At 44.5% G+C, this 24,268-nt stretch overlaps 3 protein-coding genes across 6 annotated transcripts in view; 2 read left to right on the top strand and 1 right to left on the bottom strand.

Moving 5' to 3' along the window:
• The window catches only part of ALKBH1 (alkB homolog 1, histone H2A dioxygenase), a 46,100-nt gene extending 22,603 nt beyond the window's left edge, over positions 1–23,497 (bottom strand). For 3 of the 4 annotated variants that reach the window (XR_004540170.1, XR_004540171.1, XM_033952772.1), the window contains exons 1-6: positions 23,283–23,497; positions 15,694–15,802; positions 12,351–12,513; positions 11,137–11,227; positions 7,868–8,061; positions 4,498–4,939 (exon numbers count right to left, since the gene is read on the bottom strand). Coding sequence is in view for 2 of the 4 variants with exons in the window: in XM_033952772.1 (XP_033808663.1) it covers positions 4,519–4,939; positions 7,868–8,061; positions 11,137–11,227; positions 12,351–12,513; positions 15,694–15,802; positions 23,283–23,408 (1,104 nt within the window). In the remaining 2 variants the exon portion in view is untranslated. Of the gene's footprint in view, positions 1–4,187; positions 4,940–7,867; positions 8,062–11,136; positions 11,228–12,350; positions 12,514–15,693; positions 15,803–23,282 lie in introns of those variants that run through there. The other variant, XM_033952771.1, reaches the window with a different exon arrangement.
• On the top strand, positions 22,177–23,007 carry LOC117363645 (tetratricopeptide repeat protein 1-like). Its single transcript, XM_033951737.1, has one exon. The coding sequence runs from the start codon at positions 22,177–22,179 to the stop codon at positions 22,657–22,659; it is 483 nt and encodes a 160-aa protein (XP_033807628.1). The 3' UTR covers positions 22,660–23,007.
• The window catches only part of SLIRP (SRA stem-loop interacting RNA binding protein), a 34,771-nt gene continuing 33,954 nt past the window's right edge, over positions 23,452–24,268 (top strand). The window contains exon 1 of the mRNA XM_033952773.1: positions 23,452–23,604. Within this exon, the coding sequence (XP_033808664.1) occupies positions 23,526–23,604 (79 nt within the window). The 5' untranslated portion in view covers positions 23,452–23,525. The remainder of the gene's footprint in view (positions 23,605–24,268) is intronic.

The following is a 24,268-nucleotide window of genomic DNA, read 5'->3' as shown; positions in this document are numbered from 1 at the left end:
TGGGGAAATATGGTGATCTTATTATATATTCTAAGGATTTTAAGTGATGTATAAAGTATAAAATGTATCTTTTTTCTTGTATTCACTTAATGAAAGTATTAAAAATGAATAAAGATTAAAAAAATAAAATAAAATCTAACTGTAGACACAGGGGGGGGGAGTGCTAATCATTTGGGGGGGTTGGATGGAATAAAATGCAGATCTTTGGGGGGGGGGGGAAGAGTGAAAAGATTAGATACCAGGAAGGGGAGTGGCAGAGAAAGCAGCAAGATGCCACTCCATCAACAGTTCCCGATATTGGACTTGGGGGCAGTGGCGTACCAAGGGGCAGGTGGGGGTGGGGGAGGGGAAGAGAGCAGTCCGCGCCAGGTGCAGCCCTTAAGGGGGTGTTCTGAGGGCCAGCATCATGCTCTTTTTCTGGCAGTGACAGCATTCACAATTCGCTGCTCTGTCAGTGTCAGGCCTTCTCTGCTGGATCCTGCCTGGCAGAGAGGAAGGCCCAAAGCCAGCAAAAGAAGCAAGTTGTGAAGGGTGCACTACTGATGGAGAAGGGAGAGGGAGAGAAATGCTGCAGCCAATTAGAGAGAGGAAGGGAGAGGAGAAAAGAGATACAAGCCAATGGGGAAGGTAGGGAGGAAGGAAAGAAAGAAAGGAGATACTAGACCAAGGAGGGGGGAAGAGAGAGATTCCAGAGAATAGGGGGAGGGAAGGGTAAGAGATACCAGAGCAATGGAAATGAAGGAGAGGAGATGGAAGATCATGGAGGAGAAGGGAGAGATAGAAGAGAAAGGGAGGAGAGAGATGCCAGGCATGGGAGGAGGGAAAGAGATAAAGACGTCAGACCATGGGGTGGAATGGGAAGGAAAGGAAAAGAGAGTGATCCAGAGGACAGGGAAGTGGGTGGAGCTGAAATGAATCATGTACAAAGGAGAGAGAGGGCGGAGGAAAGTGGATGGAAGAGGCAGAGAGAGAGGGCGGAGGGCACTGGATGGAAGAGGCAGAGAGAGAGAGCAAGAGCAGAGGGCAGTGGATGGAAAGGCAGAGAGAGAGGGCAGAGGGCAGTGGATGGAAGAGGCAGAGAGAGAGAGAGAGAGCGAGGGCAGTGGATGGAAGAGGCAGAGAGAGGGCAGTGGATGGAAGAGGCAGAGAGAGGGTAGAGAACAGTGGATGAAGAGGCAGAGAGAGAGAGCAAGGGTGGAGGGCAGTGGATGGTAGGGACAGAGAGAGAGCGAGGGCGGAAGAGGGAGAGGGAGAGAGAGGGCTGAAAGCGGACGGTAGGGGCAGAGAAAGGACAGATGTATGAAAAGAAAAGAGCGAAAGTAGATTGATTAAAACAGAAACAAGAGATAGAAAAAAGATTTTTTGTTGTTACTTTAGAATAAACTAGTATTGTAGCTATATTGATAAAAGTTTATAAACAGGAAATGGAAATAAAGCAATGTTTTTATTGGACTAAACCCCTTTCCTCAGGTCAGGTATACTGTACTGACCTGAAGGAAGATTTGGCCTCTAAAAGCTAATTGAAAAATGGATTAATCCAATAAAATGGTATTTGTTTTATTTCTGTTTGCCAATTTGTAAAGTACGATTGCTATTTCTCTTTTTTTTTTTTTCAAATTTACATCTACTATCTTTATATTTTGCACAATATTAGGGTATAATAGTGTTTTATTTGGAATGCATTAATTGCGTTGGGACATACGAATTGCCTCTTTTCAGGTTTTCTACTTCACAATGTGCCTGGTAGTGAGAGGAGAGCGTTGTGTTGCTATTGCTCAGAGAACACGAAAATCAGGATTTTTTTTTTTTTTAATGTATGTGACTTCTACAGAGAAATGTCCTAGTTCTGAGGTAGACTATCAGCTCCCATATAACTAACTTTATTATAATGTGTTAAACTGAGCTTTTCTTTTGCTTTCTTTATCATTTTGCTCCGTGTTGTTTGAGCATCATTCATCTCCTTTGTGTTTTTGCAGAAACGCAGGTTAAGGTATGTGTGGCAAGAAAGACAGTTTTTGAGTCTGTCTGGCAGCATCTATTGTTTTGCTTTTGACATGGGTGACCTGGGCCTAAAAGGAGGCTCTGCTGTCATTTACTGTGTTACTGAAACTACTACCCTAACATTCCCCCCCCCCCCGCTCCTGGCTTGTTTCTTTGGCCTGCTTTAATTTAAGCAGCCATCGCCCTGTCTTGGTCTCTCTCCCATGACCATAGGGTAACCAGCAGAAATGTGAAAGAAGACAGCCTTCACAGGGAAAGGGGCTGCAATCAATGCTTAAGAGCGACAACCGGGGCCCATAACTGTCAGATTTAGAGAGGAGCCCTGGTGCAAGGTCATTACGCAAGACCACTTTGGCTATGCTGGGAAGGGGGTAGAAAAATACAGAATGGTTGCGATGGAGGCTCGTGGCACTAGATTTTAACCCTGCTTCTGACTTCAGTTGGAAGTACAAAGTGGTAGGAAACTGCTGACTCAAATAATAAAACCAAAACCCTGAAGCTAAAGCACAGAGATTTTCTACCCTACACTCGCCTCCTCTTCCTCCTACCCTGTGTAGGCAAGCTTCTACCATAGACAGACAGAAGGGTCCGCTGTAGCAGTCCCTTCTGTCGTTCCTCTAATCCCTCACTTGGCTGTCTCTTGGAATCCTGGTGCCAGTCTCTGGCTCAGCTCCTGTGCATCACACCGGGAAGTTAGAATTTGGCAGCTGATGGCAAGCCACGACCTCCTGCTTTGTGTGGAAGGGGGGCCAACTGGTTTCTGTGGTACAGGCACCTTCTTCTCATGTGACAGTAGTTGGCTTCCACATACCCCTTGCTGAGAATCACTGGCCCAAAGCCCACTGGCACAGCTGTGCCCACTTGCTTCTTCAAGCTACTCTCTCTCTAATTACATTAGTGATTTCTATTCTGCCATTACCTTGCAGTTCAAGGCGGATTACATAAGAATTGTCATGCTATTAGGAAATACAGAGGGTTAGTTTGAGCATTTTAGGTTTGCTAAGGAGTAGATAGTATTGTAGGTGAAGCTTGGGGCAGATCTGGATGTGTTATGTAGGTTTCATGTATTTTTTAAAGAGTAGGGTTTTTGTTTCTCTTTTGAAGGTTTTGTAATCTGTGGTCAAAGATGGCAGTTTGGCGAGTTGTCTGTCCAGTTTTGCTGCTCTGGTGGCTAATCCCATTTGTGTGGACACTGATTAATCAAAGGCATCTCTGAAAAGAAACCAAGGCCAAGAATGCATTTCAACGTTCACAGGAAATCATGGTAGTACCCATATTTTATCCAGAAGACGTATGAGGAGAGACTGGAAGCCCTGAATATGTATACCCTAGAGGAAAGGAGAGACAGGGGAGATATGATTCAGACGTTCAAATACTTAAAGGGTATTAACGTAGAACAAAATCTTTTCCAGAGAAAGGAAAATGGTAAAACCAGAGGACATAATTTGAGGTTGAGGGGTGGTAGATTCAGGGGCAATGTTAGGAAATTCTACTTTACGGAGAGGGTGGTGGATGCCTGGAATGCGCTCCCGAGAGAGGTGGTGGAGAGTAAAACTGTGACTGAGTTCAAAGAAGCGTGGGATGAACACAGAAGATTTAGAATCAGAAAATAATATTAAAGATTGAACTAGGCCAGTTACTGGGCAGACTTGTACGGTCTGTGTCTGTGCATGGCCGTTTGGAGGAGGATGGGCAGGGGAGGACTTCAATGGCTGGGAGGGTGTAGATGGGCTGAAGTAAGTCTTAACAGAGATTTCGGCAGTTGGAACCCAAGCACAGTACCGGGTAAAGCTTTGGATTCTCGCCCAGAAATAGCTAAGAAGAAAAAAAAAATAAAATAATAATTTAAATTGAATCAGGTTGGGCAGACTGGATGGACCATTCGGGTCTTTATCTGCCGTCATCTACTATATTACTATGTTACTATGTCTCAGCCATCTACTGCTATTGGATTAGGAGACAGACCAAAACGGCTCAGATCTAGATACCCCATCAACAGCAAAAGGGCATGCTCGAGAAAACTAGGGCTCGTCTCAGCTGCAAGAGGTGTCCGGTGTGTATCTGACCAGGGACTATACGGAGGCCATGCATAATGTGTCTGATGACAGCTGGCTGGAAGAGAGTAAACGCTCATTAAAAAGAGCTCTGTGATTAAAGCATAGGAAGCATGAGGAGTCTTATGAACATATTATAAAGCAAAAAAGAGACACAGTGATATCCTCAGTGAAGTGAGGGTCCGGTCAGCTTTTTTTTTTTAATTCACAATAAAATCCCCCTTCTCACTTGGCAGTCCCCTCACAGAGCTGCTTACTAAGTCACCACAGAGGCACAAGAGGGGCTCATTCACCGATTCAGTCCAGAATGGTAAGCAGAAGCCCTGGATGGCTAAGCAACAAAGGGTCCTTGCCAAGCTGCAGGCTGGAAAAACATTTCTACAAAGATCCCAGCACCTAAGAGACCAAAGCCAGGGTTCTTGAAAGATTCACATACACACACCTCCCAAGGCCTTCCTGAGATTCAGCTGCTATCAGTCAGCTTCTTGGTGTCCTCACTGTCCTGCTGCTGGGAGCCTTCACAGTCCTTGCATGGGTATGTCTCTTGTTTGGGCTGCGTGGAGAAGGTCTGGCCAGCCCCCAGCACTTGTCTGATGGTCATATTGATGCGCGACTCACACAGGTATGAAGCACAGACGTCCCAATCCTCCTTCGAGCAGAGGTCAATGATGGAGGAGCCAATGGGAAAACCCTCAGACAGGGACAGGGTCAAGCAGTACGGTAAAGCTGATCCGTCTGGGCAGGGCAGGATGCGAGGAACCGCATGGTGTACGAGGCGGCTGATGCCGGACATCACCATGATGTCACCACTGTGTATAAACATGGGAAGAGGCGTCTCCTCCCTCTTCAAGCCCCCCAGCAAAAATATCGCAGAGTGTCCAAAACTAAGAGAGAAAGGAGAGATGAACAAGAACAAAGTAATTACTAGGAATCAATTTCAATAAACTATATGGGGGAGAAGTCTACTACGCTTTGGATAACAGAACAGTATGCATCACTAAATTTGGGAGTTTTACAGAGTTTTCCTAAGTACAGGAAGCATTACTTAGCAAAATCGGATGAGAGAGAGAATGCTGAACCTGACTTACATAAACAAGCTATTTGTGGTTACAAGAACATAAGAAAAGCCATGCTAAGCCAGAAAAAAAGGGCCTCATTAGATAATGGTAGCCAGATGGGGCCACAAGTATCCATCAGATCCTAAAAAGTCGATCTATTTCTCTTAGTTTAGGAGTCTCAAAGTCCCTCTTCGAGGGCCGCAATCCAGTTGGGTTTTCAGGATTTCCCCAATGAATATGCATGAGATCTATTAGCATACAATGAAAGCAGTGCATGCAAAGAGATCTCATGCATATTCATTGGGGAAATCCTGAAAACCCGACTGGATTCCGGTTCTCGAGGAGGGATTTGACACCCCTGTCTTAGTTCATGTCCAGGGATGAGCTATGGCTTTCCCAAATCTACCGGGTTAATAACTTCCATGAACCTGCCCAATTCTCTTTGAATCCTGCTATATTGAACACACACACACACAAATCTTTCTATGGTTAGTTTTCAATCTGCTGGCCATTGATTTCCTTGCGTGACCTCTTGTTTTTGCGTTATTTCAATTGTACAGAATATTGTTTCTTTTTATACTTTAATAAAATAAGTTCAGTGTAAAACTATTCGAGGATTGTGTGGATGGGATCAGATGGTTTGCAGGGACGGAGCGGTGACGGGTCAGTGACAGAGCTCATAGGAATGGGATGGGAATGAGACGGGGACAAATTTTTCCCCATATCATTCTCTACTCTGTAGGCCATGCTTCCCCGTTTTCCACGGCTTCTTTTAATGCCGTTCCTAAGGACTACAGCGTACTCAATGTCATAACAGTTCTAAAAAGGGCTCTACCAAAGATTCAATTGCTTGATATTCATTTCCATGTCATTCTTAATGGTATCCAGCCAATGAGCCTTTGGTCTCTCCTGCTTCTTTACCACTGAACATTCTGAGTAGCACCTCCTTTTCTAATGAATTCGACCTCATCACATGTCCAAATTAGATCAGTTTCCGTCTGGTAATCTTGCCTTCCAGGTACAATTCTGGGTTTATATGATCAAGAACATCTTTGTTGGTGATCCTAGCTGTCCATGGGATTCGTAGAAGTCTTCTCCAGCACCACAGTTTGAAGGTGTCGACAAGACAAGGATGCATCTTCTCTCCTTTTCTTTTCAACCTCTATGCAGAAGTAATCATGTGGAAGCTGGATTTAAGAACATAAGAATTGCTGCTGCTGGATCAGACCACTGGTCCATCGTGCTCAGCAGTCCGCTCACGTGGCAGCCCTCAGGTCAAAAACCAGCACCCTAACTTAGACTAGCCCTACCTGCATACATTCCAGTTCAGCAGGAACTTGTCTAACTTTGTCTTGAATCCCTGGAGGGTGTTTTCCCCTATAATAGCCTCCGGAAGAGCGTTCCAGTTTTCTACCACTCTTTGGGTGAAGAAGAACTGCCTTACGTTTGTATGGAATCTATCCCTTTTAACTTTAGAAAGTGCCCTCTCGTTCTCCCTACCTTGGAGAGGGTGAACAACCTGTCTTTATCTACTAAGTCTATCCCCTTTAGTACCTTGAATGTTTCGATCATGTCCCCTCTCAATCTCTTCTGTTCGAGGGAGAAAAGGCCCGGTTTCTCTAATCTTTCACTGTACGGCAACTCCTCCAGCCCCTTAACCATCTTAGTCCCTCTTCTCTGGACCCTTCTGAGTAGTACAGTGTCATAGAAACATAGAAAATGACGGCAGAAAAGGGCCACAGCCCATCAAGTCTGCCCACTCTAATAACCCATAACTCTCATAACTTCATCCCGCTAGAGATCCCACATGCGTATCCCATTTTTTCTTGTGTACAGCGACCAGTGCTGGATGCAGTACTTCATTAGGGTTTGTTAAACCATTTTCTGAAAGGACACCCTTTTGGTTTCACAACCTCTTCTACGTCAACCATTAAACCACGCTGACGGTCATTTTGTCTTCCAAGTTCATTAATAGTCTTGATATCCCGTATTATGGTAAAAACTTCTAAGTGGTTAAGTGTCTAATTTAGGGAGAGGGGTGTGTGAGTTCAAGACAAACATGAATGTGAGGTAGAACTACAATTTATGATAGGAAGTGGGGGGGGGGGGGGAGAGGAGGAACACACGGGGGCAGCTTTCCTCTAACCTTTTAGTAGGCCTGCAATATATTTTAGCTGGGCTTCCAAAATGGTCTTTTAAATTATATTCATTCCTCATGTAAACCTTTCCTAATTTCCATATTCATATCCAGGGAGAGGGGGAAAGGAATTCTTTGTCATAAATTGATTTTTTAATATTTATAATTGGGATGAGTGTGAAGATATCATTATTCAGAATAGATAGGATATTTATGATAATATATGTTTGTTTTATGCAGAATGATAAATGTTTGGGTGGGTGGGCGGGTGGGAAGGATGATTATGAACATGAGAAAGATGAATGTGCTTTTATTGTATTACTATGAGTTGTATTGCACTGTTGTAGTTTTGAAAATTAATAAAGAATTTAAAAACAAACAACCCAAAACCTTCCCTAATTTCCTTGAATTTATCCATCATCTTCTTTAAAAATGAAATTCTACAGCAGTGGTTCCTCCTTCCAGGGAATGTGACATTTTAATGCATTGTGATGTTACCAAATGGCACTGCCATCTAATTCTATATCCCCATTAGGGACTAGCTCAAATATATTTCACTCCTCACTGGTTCTAGGATCAGCTGTTCCAATTCCCTTCCCCTCTGCCACACCAGTTACCTGAATGAGAGGAGAGGCTGGGAGAAATCCAGCTCCGACTCATCCACATGGATACCCAGGGAAGAGTCAAAGTAATAGTAATTAAGGATGCCAGCCTCTGCCTTGAAGTGCGAGAAGCCACATGCAGCAGCCACATGTTGAGAGAGGACAGCCAGGTCTGTAGGGAATAGGGAATGGTGATCTGAAGAGTAGCTCTAAAGGGGAGGAAAAAGAACAAAACAAGACAAAAACACTAAATTCTGAATCTACCTAATTTTCAATCACAGAGAGGCAGAAGCACCAATCCTAAGTATGATTTTTTTTTTAAAGAGACAGGATAAAATCTGACAGAGTTACAAGCCTACTGTACTTTGGTGTTGCCACATCCCCAGGGGGATGAATGAGGATGAGGGGAAATTAGCAGCCACATATTATCAGTGCTGTTGCCTTCAGAGATTCCTCCAGTGTATGTTTATGAGAGTGGGAGAATATCGAATGGCAGACAGGGACTGTGAAGCCAGTCCAGTCCTGGTTCATACCCCAGATCTCATTTCTTTGCAACTGAGATTATCTGGGCTTTCAAAGTCAGGGATTATTTCTGTCTCCATCTCTCCTGGGAGACCTTTCCATGCATCCAGTAGTGTTTTCGTGAAGAAATGGGTTTTAACATTACCCCTTAAGAGCCTTGTATCGTAATCTCTTCAGATAAAAACACTCTAGAATAAATGTGCTTCTTGAGCTTGATTTATACCCTGAATATCTGACATATCCTTCTCTTCTTTATGGTTTAAATCTGTAGGCCCTTCAGTATAGGGTTTGGTTCAGACCATGCACTATTTTGGTAGCCTCTCTCTCTCTCTCTCCTGCCTCCAGCTTGCCCATAATCTCCTATTTCAGGTGAGCTGTGTCAGTGGAGGGATGCATGAGGAGGTGTAGGTGTGTGTGTTGGGGAGGCGGGGCATATATGTTGGTGGGACTGGAGTTGGGGAGTGTCTGCTTCCATCTCTCACCTCCAAGAATGTGTTACCACAGCCGAGAGGTGTGTCACTGAAAATTTGACAGACAGAATGCTTGTGCTTTTCTTAATAACCGTGTACGTGGCAGATTGGGGAGAGTTGAGAACCAAAAAGCTGGGTACTTGAAATCGCCATAACAGGCCCCTCTACTTCTGTCATTAGCCTCAAATCAAAACGTTGACGTTCACCCCTGTCTTTCATCCTGGCAGTCACTACCATTGCATCTGGATTTGCTCTATGTCATTCTTAGCAACAATTAAATGATATAGATTTTTTTTTCCTTTGTTCAGCAGGAATCTGTAATTTATTTATTTAATTTATTTTTAGTATTTATATACCATTTATAGCCTAAGTGGTTTACATTCAAGTATTCAAACATTTTTCCCTGTCTGTCCTGGTGGGCTCACACTGTCTAATGTATCTAGGGTAACGGGGGGTTAAGTGACTTGCCCAGGGTCACACAGAGCAGTGTGGGACTTGAACCCACAACCTCAGGCTGCTGAGGCTGAAGCTCTAGTCACTACGCCACTTAGGTGAATATTGTCTGTCAGGCGTGTCGCAACAGAAGAAAGATTGAGAGTCACTGGTTTAAGGTAAAGTTTCCCCAACATGTGGCACATGAGGCCACTGCAGTGGTCAACAGAATTTAGGAAAGTGAAAAACCCACCACAAAGACAAAACAAGAACTCATCTTGTACGCAAGACTGTAGTTTCACAGCTAGAAGCAGTAGCAGCTGCCAAATTGACAGGGGAGTAGAAGCATGAACAAAGACGGCTGCGTGGCCAAAAGCAATAGGAGCTCCAGGGCTGAAAACAGCAGCAGCAAGGGCCACGGGTGCCATGCAGCCTGAATTACGGGCACAGCGGGCAGGGCATCAGCAATGGCGGCATGGTAGGGTGAGGAAAGAGAAGCAGCAGCAGGTGAGGGGTGGAGAAGACTGTGGAGGAGTGGAGAGAAACCGATAATGGTGGGGGACAGAGGGTGAGGGAGGCAGACTTGTGGGAATTGGCTAGGAAGAGAAAGAGCTAAGGAGACAGGCAGGGATCCTTGAATGTTTTGGAGAATGAGAAGGGGCCTGTACAACTCTTAAGGCTGGGAATTCCTGGTTTAAACTATTACCAGTGTGGAATCTCTTTCTTATTGAGAAAACTCATGTCGGGGTAAATCGCCTCACACAGTCCTTCATTTATGAACACTGTCTCATAGACAGATGGGAGTTTTTGTTTTTAGAAGGAAGTGTGTTCTGTGAATCATTTGAGCAGCTGTATTAGTTCATACCTATTGAATGGGATGAGGCCGAGTTCTGAATCTGCCTCTAATCTATTATATCTTTCATCGAATGTATTATTTGATTATGCTGTGTTTGTCATTTATTGCGTCACTTTGCTGGTTGTACTTTGGGTTGAACTTAATAATAAATACCCGTAGAACAATATTTTCAGTTACCGCACCCACACTCTGGAACGCATGACCCACTTATCTTCAGGCAGAGCAGAACTGAGATAAACTTAAAGGAGCTTTAAAAAGCTTCTTATTCATTGATGCTTTTGACTAACTATGCTACTATTCTTTTTTACTGAACCCTTAGTCCTTTTGTTTTTTTCCCATATATGTTTTCTTTTCTGTATTTATTGTAGTTCTCCCCCTTTCCTTGTTCTTATTACATTTATTTTGTGTCTTGTTCGTCTTAGTATATTTCATCTGTTCAATATTGTTGTTATCTCTGTTCTTATCCCCATTTTATTGCTGTAATACGCTTAGTATTTTGATAAGCGTTTTATCAAATTTACAATAAACCTGGAACTTAATCCAACATGGTTTCTATAACACAACAAGTAACCTGGCCCTAGACACATCCATCCTTCTTGTACATCACGTACATCCCAAATTCAGCTGCGAAGCACTGCAATCACTTAGTGCATCGATGTTCCTGCCACCACACACGGATCGATCATTCTTTACCTTCCTGCAGGTCACATGTCCTCAGATGGTCAGTGAATGCACTTAATAATCTTCCCTTCCTGCCCCCAAGTCCATTATTCAGACAGCACAGCCCCTTGTGAGGTCCCCCATTACCTGTCACGCTAGGCCCATCATATTGTGGGAAAGATTTTTTTTTTTTTTTTTTTTAACGCTTCACATCTTTTCTTTGATTATTGGCATTCCTCTCCTTTTCTAGCCTAGCTTGTAAACCACTTTGAGCACCCCTTAAGTGTAAAGAATAAATCATCTGTGGAAGGAAAAGAGCAGATGCAGATAGTAAGAGGACATACCTTGGTGTTCCAGTTGTAATGATAGCCCAGTGTCACCCAGCGCAACTTCTCTAGCAAGCTTCTGGACTCCTTTTTTCTTGAGCCTTTATGCCTGAAAACAAACAAACAAAAAAAGTTTAAAGAAATGATAATTCATGCGTTTCATATATTCTCTGCCCCTCATCCCCCCCGGGTGGGTCTTCCTTCAGCACATGATTACTGTCTGGCTGTACTGTCCCGTCAGACTCCTCTGTTGAAACGCAGGTAGAGCTGGTCTCAGTTAGGGCACTGGTCTTTGACCTAGGGGCCGCCGCGGGAGCAGACTGTTGGGCGCGATGGACTACTTGTCTGACCCAGCAGTGGCAATTCGTATAGCCAGAGGCCTCACTTGGTATGCCATGTTCAATTTTGGAGGCCATATTTCAGTAACTATATACAGCTAGAGAAGATCAAGAACAGAGGACCAATAACGTGTGGGATTCACACCAAAAGACATACCAGATGAGACTTGGAACTAAATTTGTTCTCCTTTAGGGTGTAAAGAGACAAGGGAGATATGATACAGACAAAGGCTTGAGAGGTATCGATGCACAGGAAGTGAACATTTGCCAAAGAAAGATTTGAAGCTACAGGGGGTAGATTCTGGAGCAATGTCAGCAAATAATTGTTCAAGAAGGTTAATGAATGCACACCCCCTCCTTCCCACCAGGAGGTGGTGGTAGTGGAGACAAAAACAGTGATGGCATGGGATATACATAGTGGATCCCTTAAGACAGGAAGAAAACCACCTTAAATCATCTAGTCTGCCTCTCTCTGCTGTCATCCACTAACTGACTTGTTCTCATGCCCTGTGGAGGGGTTTGTATTCTTAGTCCCTCAAAAAAAAATCAAGTGAAACCTGCCAGGAGATTTGTTTCTATCAACAGTTATCTCTTGACTCAGCATATTTCCTTAGCCACTAGGTGCCACTGTTGCATAACATAAGAGGGAGCATTCCCAGCCATGGCTGCCCAAGGAATGGAAAAGCTGAGTCAGGAATTGAACCAGGCTGGTATATGTTTTTTTCCTGATTACCTCTTGGTTCCTCTTAATTTAAGTTTCCTTGTATTTCTGTACAGAGCCAGGTTATATTGCTGTAGCCGAGCATCTGAAGTATAATCATCAGTGTATATCTTAAGACTCCCACTGCCATGGAAATCCAAAAATATTCCCTCCTCACCAAGCAGATGACTCACCTCAGCTGTTCCTGGCTTTTCCCCCACAAATCGCTGGTTTCTTCAGAAGCCATGTGCATATCGAGGTTACATACGTTGGGTTTCTGGGGATACAACTTGAGGCACTGTTTCACCCAGTGATGCTGGCATCCAGGCAAAAAAGGGTTTGAGATAAAAATAAATCCTGACAGGAAAAAAAAAAAAAAAAAGACATTCCAGTGAGACAGCCTGATCAGTTGTTACCAAACGAAAGATTTCTCCATCTACTAATTCTAATTTCATTGCTAAAACTGGCCCACAAATTGGTATATGGCCTTGTTTGAGATCCAGCTGAAGATGTCAGTGTGGTTTTAGCTAAACTGAAAACTCTTCCTCCCGTCTCCACCCCAGAACAAAAGGAGCACCCCTCCTCCACTCTCTTTGTGCCAGCTGCCATGTTGACCAAGGAACTGGTGTGGGCAGGAGTGACATGGAATTGACTCCTGCCCCCATCTAGCCACTTTCCATCAATGATATGATAAGCCTTGGTGGGGGGATGGCTACAGGTAATTCCAGAAGGGGGGGGGGAACTTCTCTTTCAGGGAGTGGGCCAGAGTCAGTTTTGACTTCAGTTTGCCTCTGCCATCTACCATCCCTCCACCGCTCCCCTCTCGACACCCTTCTGCTATCCATTACATTACATTTACATTACATAAGTGATTTCTATTCCGCTTGTGCCTTGCGGTTCTAAGCGGATTACAAGTTAGAAGACTGGACATTTCCAGTAGCATTGCAGTACATATAAACAAGAATGCGTTAAGTTACAATTGTTGTTCTGGACTTTTCCAGGATAAATTGGTAGTAGATAGTAGATAGTGATAGGTTGTTTAGACGAATAGAGATAATATTGTCCGGATTCTGTTGTTTAGACGAGTAGAGATAATACTGTTCGGTTACCCATCTTCCATCACCTTCCATCATCTAGCCACCCATTCACCAGCTGCTCGCTCCTATCCTGGCACCCATTACTACTACAGTAATCATTTCACCCCTTTGGAATCCTCTCATACCCCTTTCATCCATTTAACCCCTTCCAAAATCGCTTTACCATCTACCTGCTCTACTCCCAGTATTCTTTTGCCTCCAATGTGTCCCCTTGAGGCCTCCATCCACCATGCAACGGGTCTAGGATGAGTCATCACGGCCGTTACTGAATTGGTGTAGAATTGGAGGGCAGGATGCCGGGTAAGGAAAGCTGCAGGGCCTCAATTGCCTTGTGTGTGGGGGAGCAATGCCTCCCCACTCCCCCAAACTATACCTCTCCATATGGAGCTCCTGTTTTGCGGATAGGGCCACAATCACTTCATTTTAGTGGGCGATGCCACCCCACCCCTCCCACAACTGCTCCCCAAACAGACCAACTTGTCCTCAATTGCTTTTGTCCTTCTGTTTTGTGGATGGGGCCTGAATCACCTATTTTGTGGGGGGCAGGGGGATGTTTTATGGATCTTTAAACCAGGGATAGGAAGGCTATGATGATCTTTCTCCCACAGTGCCTCATGGAACGATTCAGCGTTGCTGCGATGAAACATTCTGCAATTGGAAGGCTGCACTGAATCGCCCCATTTGCCATGACAGCTGTCCCTTTTTTTCCCCCTTGCCCAGCAGCATCCCAGCCTCCACCAGTGGCTTTCTTCCCTCCCAGCAGCTCTCCTTACTTTCCAGCGCAGCGATTCACTAAGGCAGCTTCGGGTCTTTTGATGGATCGCGCCGCCTCTGAGGAAGTTGCATCATCAGAGGTGGCTGCGACTCAGCAAAAGCCCTAAGGCTGCCTTAGTGAATTGCTGCGCTGCTGGGAGGGGAGAAAGCCACTGTCTAAGGCTCCCCATGATCTCGCCGACCCTGCGTGGACCAGCTGGAAATGGCATCTCAATCTCGCTGGCCCTGCGTGGACCGGCAGAAATTTCCCTGCGGACCGGCGGTTGAAGAATAGTGCTATAGAGCAATGGGCCAAAACCCCAAATTCCTCTTTCCCCACCAATGGTCCTTGTGAGCTTGGACAAAACACCTCCTCTTCTTTTGCCTTATACATGCAGACTGTACTTTCTTTAGGATAGGGCTTATTGTTGCTTGAAAAGGTTAGAAAAAAATCTAAATTACTATTATATCTACAATGACACAATTCAATCACTTGACTTTGCTTGAGAAGTCTATGAGCGATAAGACTTTGATTCCATATCTGGAGCATCATTAAGCTCCTTGGACCATACCCTTCCCCTCCCTTCTGATCTTCTGGGGGAGTTGGAGCCAGAGAGCGGCTCACAAGCAGCTTCATTGGAAGCCTCCAACCCTCAACTGGCTATTGAGATTGTGGTTTGTTTGTTTTTTTTCAAATTTTATTATTTTAATAAAGACACATACAATTTAAATACAACAGTCAGAGCACGTACAAAACTTGTTCAAAACTGAAGATAAGAGATAGTCATCCATGGGGTTTCTGCACGGAGACTAAAGAACTCAACAAGACAATTAAAAAATCATCTTCCCAGGACTTGCAGGGCCCTATCAAAAGCGGTTCTGCTTTTTACACCACTCTTAGATTGGTGCGGACACAAGCAAAGGTCTTCAGTTAAGAGAACAAGATCCCACAAGATGTCAGATTCTCTAAGGATCTGAAGGTATAACCTGAAGTCGTGGCTATTTTAACATGTGAATCTTATGATGGGATCAGACTGAATTTGAATTGCTTGGCAGGACTGGCGATACTGTTGTAACAGGGACTAATATCTGTGGCCTCTTCAGTGGAAACATTTACTTGCTGTGTCAAGCTACACTGCTTCTCTGCCCCTTGTTGGGTAACATATTTACACTTGACTCATGATATTGTTACAAGACACTATTTTCTGTTCTAAGATTCTGGGGTCAATATTCAAGAAGGTTTAACTGGGCTGGGCTGGCCTACTGCCAATATTCAGACACTTAACCAGGCAGTGCTGCTGAATAATTAGTAGGTCAGTGGTGGTCCAGGGGCACAGTTTAGGCAGAACCATTACTTACTGGCAATATTCAGTCTGGTAACTGGCTAAGTAAGTGGATAAAGTTAGGACAGCAGAAGTGCAGACTTAATTTTATCTGCCAGGTTAATGGAGCACCATCGGCCAACACTCTGCTAACTTCTGGGTCACTGCACATGTCCCAGCATTGAATATCCAGGGTTAATTCAGCCCACGGCTGCGAGTGTCTTACAAGCCACAGGCTGAATATTGTGGCCCACTTTGAGCAATGTTTCTTTTTTTGTGAATATGCATAAAAAACCCCAAATTGTCGTATAGTATGTTTCAATGCTTTTTGTTTTGCAAGAAGCAAATGTTCTAGCATGATCTACCTGGGTAGTTCTCCAGGCCATAGGCTTTCCATTTACTGATGGGCTGCAAACCAGCGCTTTGGATGTCCTGGTCACTAACAGAAGAATGGCTTAGCTTGGCAGGGTGAACCTGTTAGGAGAGAGACAGAGCAGAATAAAATAGTACTGCAAATAGAGCTTACGGCCTAGGTACGTACCTGCACCAATGCCCTTCTTTCTTTCTACTTAATCCAGGGTGGGTTACAACTATATCTATACAATATAATCACAAGTACCAGAGAGGCTGCACTTCAACTGCAGTCATCAGTAACGCAGCAGAGTGAATTCATGGGCGGACAAGGCCGAAGCAGCCTGTTTAGAGTGCTGTCGGCCCAACGCTGCTTAGGGAAGTATGTAGAGCTCGCTCGCGGTCGGTGGGGCTCGGATGGGAGGGAGGGAAGGATGGGGGTTTAACTACATGGCAGGGGCAGGTGCCAGGGGGGGGGGGAGTTTGTGCTTGTTCAAGGGTTCTGCTGCACAAGGGATGGGAGGGAGGGAAGGGGAACTGCCAGCAAATCCCGGGACTAGGGCTTATATTAAGACCTACCCCAAAAATCCTGCTAGGGCTTATTTTCAGGGAAACACGGTATTAGAACACCAGAGTGAGGCTTGAAATGCACTGAGAAAGTCCATTAGAACACCAGAGTGAGGCTTGAAATGCACAAGCCTGCTGGAGTACCGGAGTGCGGTTTGAAAGGCTATTGGAGCACCAGAATGAGGCTTACAATACATTGACAAGATTTCATCATACAACCTGAGAAAAAAGACAGGAGGGAAGTTTGGCAGATAAAACCATCAGGTTGGGCTAGGCTCTAGGGCAGGGGTGTCCAATGTCGGTGCTCGAGGGCCGCAATCCAGTCGGGTTTTCAGGATTTCCCCAATGAATATGCATGAGATCTATTAGCATACAATGAAAGCAGTGCATGCAAATAGACCTCATGTATATTCATTGGGGAAATCCTGAAAATCCGACTGGACTGCGGCCCTCGAGGACCGACATTGGACACCCCTGCTCTAGGGTTACCAGACGTCCGGATTTCCCCAGACGGCTTTTCAAAACCTGGCACTTTGTCCGGGTTTTGAAAAGCTTTGAAGAAATTAGTGTTGGGCAGGAGGGCATCAGCGCATATGTGGATGTCCTCCTGCCTGACAAGAGCAGGCAGTGGGGGGCGGGGCTAGGGAGGGATTAGGGGCAGACATGGAGGGGGGGGAGTCTAGGGGGCCCGCATTTTCCAATTGGAAAATCTGGCAACCCTAGGTTGGGCACTTGAAAAAACTACATTATTCACAAATACAAAGGAGGGAACTCCACAACCTAAGGAAAATTAAACAGATAATGAGGTTGGGCACTTCAAACACACAAAAGGGCAGTTCACAAACACGTAGGAAGGAAGTTAGGCTGAAAGAACCATGTTTCCAGGGCACAACCTGAGGAAAATTAAACAGATTGGCACTTCAAACATATGAAGAGGAAACCGCCTCATCCACCCCTTGAAGCCGCCTGTGCAACGCCCTCACCCTAAGGCAACTGAGAAGAGGAAGGCTCCCGGGCTGGCAGGAAATTCCCAGGGGCCAAAAGACCCAGCTGGGAATCACCAGAGGCCTGCAGCAAATTGCCAGCCTGACACCCAAGAGTTGCTATAATGGAGGCTGGGCTTGCCTAAGCAGAAAGGGTTGATGAAAAAAGTAAGACAGCTCTGGGTAAAAGGGAAGCCCACAACCATCCCCTACACAAACAGGCCCAGCTACCTCAGAGGGTGCAGCCGTTGCAAGAGAAAGATTATGACATAAAACCTGCACCGTACTTCTACAGTGTTTCATGTAACAGAACCTATACCTTCTACTTTGACTATGGATTTCAACACCTTCCAACATGCCTAGAGGGACAAACAGTTTGAAAATACTTCCATCGAAGTTTAGTTGGTACCCTACAGACCAGTGGTCTCAAACTCGCAGCCCGGGGGCCACAAGCGGCCTGAAAGGTACTGTTTTAAGGCCCTCGGCATGATTATCATAATCACAAAACTAAAATAAAACAGTTTCTTGATCATATGTCTCTTTAGCTATCAATGACAATATTATTATTAAGACTTATCCAAAAGGAAAGATTTATAAACAATAAAGAGTTTTTACCTCATGCAAAATTGTCATTTCTTTAACAAGACATTAACTATTTTTTCTGCTGCCCTCCAAGTACCTACAAATTCAAAATGTGGCCCTGCAAAGGGTTTGAGTTTGAGACCACTGCTATAGACCTACACATCATTCTTAAAACATTGAAAATCTCTAAACTCATAACACACCTGTATATTATTCTGAGGAACATTTATTGCTTCTACCTACTACTACTCTTCACAAATATGTCCCCCTGGATGTCACAAAAAAAAACAAAAACCCAACAAAAAACAAAACACAAACCCGCAACATTTCAACTTTAACAAGAATTAGACTATATCGTTAGAACTAAACTAAACTAAACTAAACCTTAAGTTTATATACCGCATCATCTCCACGGATGTGGAGCTCGGCATGGTTTACAAGAACTTAAAATATAGGAAGAAAAGGAAAAAAAAAGGTTTACATAAACTTATATATAGAAGAGAAGAGTAAGGGGGATAGAATTACATTTTAGTGAAAAACCAGGTTTTCAGTTGTTTGCGGAATAATTGGAGGGAGCCCAGGTTCAGCAGCGGGATAGTAAGGTCGTTCCAAAGACCTGTGATTCTGAAGAGAAGGGATTTTCCCAGTTTGCCTGCATAGCGAATACCGTGTAGAGAGGGGAAGGATAGTTTATACCTTTGGGCGGGTCTGGTAGAGTCAGGACTCGAGGAGTTATAAGATAGAAGTCCAACTCAAAGAAATAAATACACTCGAGGTACAACTATACAATGGGAGAGATATTATTGAATAAGAGTACCCAGGAAAGGGACTTGGGGGTATTGGTGGACATGACAATGAAGCCGACGGCACAGTGTGCAGCGGCCGCTAAGAGAGCAAATAGAATGCTTGGTATAATCAAAAAGGGTATTACAGCCAGAACGAAAGAGGTTATCCTGCCGTTGTATCGGGCAATGGTGCGCCCGCATTTGGAGTACTGCGTCCAATATTGGTCGCCGTACCTTAAGAAGGATATGGCGTTAGTCGAGAGGGTTCAGAGGAGAGCGACGCGTCTGATAAAAGGTATGGAAAACCTGTCATATGCTGAGAGATTGGAGAAGCTGGGTCTCTTTTCCCTGGAGAAGAGGAGACTTAGAGGGGATATGATAGAGACTTATAAGATCATGAAGGGCATAGAGAGAGTAGAGAGGGACAGATTCTTCAAACTTTCGAATAATAAAAGAACAAGAGGGCACTCGGAAAAGTTGATAGGAGACAGATTCAAAACAAATACTAGGAAGTTCTTTTTTACCCAACGTGTGGTGGACACCTGGAATGCGCTTCCAGAGGACGTGATTGGGCAGAGTACGGTACTGGGGTTCAAGAAAGGATTAGACAAATTCCTACTGGAAAAGAGGATAGAGGGGTATAGATAGAAGATTACTGCACAGGTCCTGGACCTGCTGGGCCACCGCGTGAGCAGACTGCTGGGCACGAAGGACCTCGGGTCTGACCCAGCAGAGGCATTTCTTATGTTCTTACAACAATTTCAAAATTTACAACCACATTGTCTTCCTTTACATGAAAAACAACCTACAACACCTACAAAATCAATTAGAAAAGCTAAAGCTATTGAAAAAAATGTCAAACTATTAGTACTCTCAAAGAACATGAATTGGAACAAACACAATATCAAATTCAAGAAACATAAAGAACTACTACAACATCACGACGACACAAACACTTTAGTTCTCACCCAGAAAACAATGAAAACAAACACTACAGTGCAATAGCAACAATATAAAATGTAAAACAAGACTGCCATCATCATCAATGCTATTTCCTCGAGCTTGGACAAAGGAGGACTGCGAAGAATTGCAAAGGGACTTGAACAAACTAGGGGAATGGGCGACGAGATGGCAGATGAAGTTCAACATTGAGAAGTGTAAAGTATTGCATGTGGGAAGCAGAAACCCGAAGTACAACTATACGATGGGAGGGATGTTATTGAATGAGAGTACCCAAGAAAGGGACTTGGGGGTAATGGTGGACATGACAATGAAGCCGACGGCACAGTGCGCAGCGGCCGCTAAGAGAGCGAATAGAATGCTAGGTATAATCAAGAAGGGTATTACAACCAGAACGAAAGAAGTTATCCTGCCGTTGTTATCGGGCGATAGTGCGTCCGCATCTGGAGTACTGCGTCCAATATTGGTCGCCGTACTTAAGAAGGATATGGCATTACTCGAGAGAGTTCAGAGGAGAGCGACACATCTGATAAAAGGGATGGAAAACCTTTCATATGCTGAGAGATTGGAGAAACTGGGTCTCTTTTCCCTGGAGAAGAGGAGACTTAGAGGGGATATGATAGAGACATACAAGATCATGAAGGGCATAGAGAGAGTAGAGAGGGACAGATTCTTCAAACTTTCAAAACATAAAAGAACAAGAGGGTATTCGGAAAAGTTGAAAGGGGACAGATTCAAAACAAATGCCAGGAAGTTCTTCTTTACCCAACATGTGGTGAACACCTGGAATGCGCTTCCAGAGGACATATTAGGGCAGAGTACGGTACTGGGGTTTAAGAAAGGATTGGACAATTTCCTGCTGGAAAAGGGGATAGAAGGGTATAGATTACTGCATAGGTCCTGGACCTATTGGGCCGCTGTATGAGCAGGCTGCTGGGCACGATGGACCTCAGGTCTCACCCAGCAGAGGCATTGCTTATGTTCCAGGTACTAATTTCCTAAAAGAAAAGTTCATAAGTCATTAAAGATGGAAGTGGGGAAATCCACTGCTTATTCCTAGGATAAGTAGCATAAAAACTGTTAAATCGTGAAACAATTAAGCAATTTATTTTTATTTATTTAAAAATATTTATATTCCACACATCCCAAAATCTGTATGGGTTACATTTCACAACAAACACACAAAACAGCACATGCTCAACAATAGAAGGATCACATTACATATTAAGAAAGCTTCTTAAATAATATGTCTTCAAACATTTACAAAAAAAAGTAAAAATGAAGTTGCTTGACAGACTGATTTGGGGGAAGGATTCCATAATCAAGGGCCTGCCACACAAAATACTCAAGAGTGAACTGAAACCTTGTGCCTCTATTGGAATGATGGTGTTTCTAATTGCTTAGACTGACTGCAAAGAATAAGAAAGCAAATAGGATATGATGAATGGGACCATCCTGTTTTTAAGAGCCTGTCCCTTTGTCTCTAAGCACAGCTTCAGCATGCCGAAATGTCCCATTTTCAGGGGCCTGCTGAGGAAACAAGTACTGTAGCGAATTCAGCCCTCCCCCTAGTACCTTTCTTTAATCCTGGCGGCTGCCTCCTGTGCTGATGTCTTCTGGCAGCGCGGCATTTCTGACTGGTCCCGCACCACTCAATGAGTGGCTATCAGCTCTCACGAGGTGCGTGAAAAGCTCGCACCTGCCTTGTGCGCCGCTCTGCCACTGCTGGAAGACATCAGGACAGGAGGCAGCCGCCGGGATTTGAAAAAAAGGTACATTACATTACTGATTTCTATTCCGCCATTACCTTGTGGTTCAAGGCAGATTACATAAGTGTTGACACAAAGTTACAAGATATATAAGGGATTACATAAGAATTGTCAAGAACTTAATGTAAATACATGTTGGGTAATTTGAACATTTTAGATTAGATAAGGGGTAGACAGTGTGGTAGGTGGAGCTTGGGAAGGAATTGGTCGTGTTAAATAGGTTTTATATATTTTTTGGAGAGTAGAGTTTTCGTTTCTTTTTTGAAGGTTTTGTAATCTGTGGTCGAAGACAGCAGATTGATGAGTTGTTGGTCCAGTTTCGCTGCTCTGGTGGCCAGTAGGTTGTCATACAGTTTTCTTCGTTTGACATTTTTGGATGGCGGGTGTGTGAATAGTGAGTGGGTTCTCCTGTGTCTGGTTGAGGTGGCTTGAATTAGTGGGTTGTTCCAGTAGGTTGGACTGTCTCTATTAATAGCCTTGAATTGTAAGCAATAGAATTTGAAGCGTACTCTTGCTTGTATTGGGAGCCAGTGTGAGTCGTGGTACGCCTCTGTGATGTGATCAAATTTTTTCAATGAGAAGATGAGTCTTAGGGCTGGGGAGGGTCCCTGTCCCATTTTGAAGAAAAAAAATAAACGGTCACGTTAGGTATGATTGCATTAATCACAAGAGAAGGCAGCTCTTGATGCAATGCCTCAAACTAGAACCATAATTAGGGTTCTAGACATCCAGCAAAACCCGGCACTTTGTTCAAGAAATCGGTGGGGCTAGGGTGGGATTGGGGGCAGGACTGGGCGGGTCTAAGGGGTCCACATTTGCGAATGCGTGGATACTGACCTGGGCCTACTGTCATGTTGTCCACATCGTACACACAAGCTCTCCAGATTTGTCCAGCTTGTTTCCGAAAAGAGAGGTCCATTCTGTTCTCTAACAGAGGTGCTGCCAGATTGAAACAGGACAAGATGGATTCTGCTATAGCTGACTGTAGTAAAGCAATTGTATTAAATCCTGATTACATCCGAGCTATACTGAGAAGAGCAGAGCTGTATGAGAAAACAGAGAAACTGGATGAAGCTCTCGCAGACTATAAATCGGTGTTAGAGAGAGATCCCTCAGTTCCTCAGGTCAGAGAAGCTTGCATGCGATTGCCCAGACAAATTGAAGAAAGGAATGAAAGATTAAAAGAAGAAATGTTAGGTAAGCTGAAAGATCTTGGGAACTTGGTGCTCCGACCATTTGGACTGTCTACAGCTAACTTTCAGGTCAATAAGGATTCCACAAGTGGCTCATATTCTATCAATTTTGTGCAAAACCCCAACAATAACAACAGATAACAAGAACTTGACTGAACCACGTGACGTGGGAGGAATTTGCAGTAATATTGCCTGCAGCACCCAGAAAACAATTTCTTTGATGTTAAACCCATATAGGTATTTATTGCAACAAAAAACAGACTCTTCATGCTCTGTCCTGAAGCTGTAATATGTACAGGAATTCTAGGACTTACTGATGATGGGATCTGCCTTTGTGGTGATCGGAGGCTTTTTCATTTGTGTGACTTTTACTTATTCGTTGCCTCCTCACACTGCCATAACCAAGAAATGGGACACAAGTTTGTGTCTGCTCATCAGCAGAGGAAGATGTTTCATTTATGAATGAGTTGGAATAAAATACTTAACAAAAAGAAACATGCACGAGGCCGTCTAGCCACGCCCACAGCTCAGGGAAGGAGACAGGAGGTGCGCGTGGGGCGGGGCGGGACGGGGCAAGGTGTCCTCTTAACCCTAGCAAATGTCAAGTATTATTATTATCGCTACCTTAAAATATATTTTGGAGGAATGATAAAATGATTATGCAAATGTTTTATTGTAAATTTGATTGTATAGAATGCCTTTTTGTATCATATTGTTGTATATTTGTTTGATTCCTTTAATAAAATGTTATAACATATTGCTACCTTGGCTCCGCTGCCGTTCACTTCCAGGCGGCTGAAGTCCAGCACTCCCGAGAGCTCGACCAGGGGCTGCTTCCGCTTGTAGAGCTTAAAAAGACGGCGGAAAGCGTCTTCCACGGGCGCCGCCATCTTGCCGGCGAGTCGGAACGCGCAGGCGCCATCCCGCCCCCGCCTCCTCTTTAAGGCCAGGGCGCGTGCGTGGCCTGGGAGAGCGCATGCGCGACCGCTTGCAGGGTTTGGAGCGCGATGGCGACGGCGACGGCGGCGCAGGCCCGGAGGGTGTTCGAGGTGTACGTGGCGCGGGTGCCGTGGACTGTGGCGGGAAGTAAGTGGCATTGGAGGGAGTGGGCGGATACCAAAGCGCAGGTCCCTGCCCCCAAGAGCATTGGAGATCTAGACTAGAGAAATCCCACCCGTGTTCGCCTATCGCCCCATAAAAGTTACCATAAAAAGCAGCAATTACTTCAGAAAGTTTTGATTTTTTTTAAGCCTTAGTTTATTTAAACCAACAATAAAATACAATCTTTTTTTTTTTTTTTTAAACACCTCCCTCCTCTCTATAAAAATATATTTGTAATAATAATCCATGAGTCACAAAGCAAAGGTAGCCTCAGAAACACTCCATTGAGCATTAGAACATTGTTAAACTGAAGCCAGATCGATCCTGCACAAGAAAACAGAACCCAACCTCCCTTCCCCTCACACTGGCCCACTTGCTTCCTTGTCACCATCACCACTCTCTCCCTTCCCCTTCCCCCCATCCAGCCTGCCACTTTACTCTCCCTACATCTCTCTGCCCACCTGTCTACCACCTTATTATCTAGCCACCTGTCATCCCATGCTCCCATTCGCTCTACCTCTCATGATGGTCGTCATCTGTCCCTTTTGCTAGTTCTCATATTAGCTATACTGTTTGCTTTCTTGTTTCTGCTATCTTGTGCCCCCCCCCCCTCCCTGTCACCTCACTCTCTCCCTTCATGCTAGCTCTC

The sequence above is a fragment of the Geotrypetes seraphini genome, chromosome 7 (genome assembly GCF_902459505.1).
Source record: "Geotrypetes seraphini chromosome 7, aGeoSer1.1, whole genome shotgun sequence".
NCBI lineage: Eukaryota > Metazoa > Chordata > Amphibia > Gymnophiona > Dermophiidae > Geotrypetes > Geotrypetes seraphini.
The sequence above is the reverse complement of the archived record's forward strand: the minus strand, read 5'-3'. Positions and strand labels throughout refer to the sequence as shown.

Bases quoted from the DNA above. Each gene is read 5' to 3' on its own strand.
- LOC117363645 (XM_033951737.1), top strand. From the start codon at position 22,177: ATGTTGTCCACATCGTACACACAAGCTCTCCAGATTTGTCCAGCTTGT.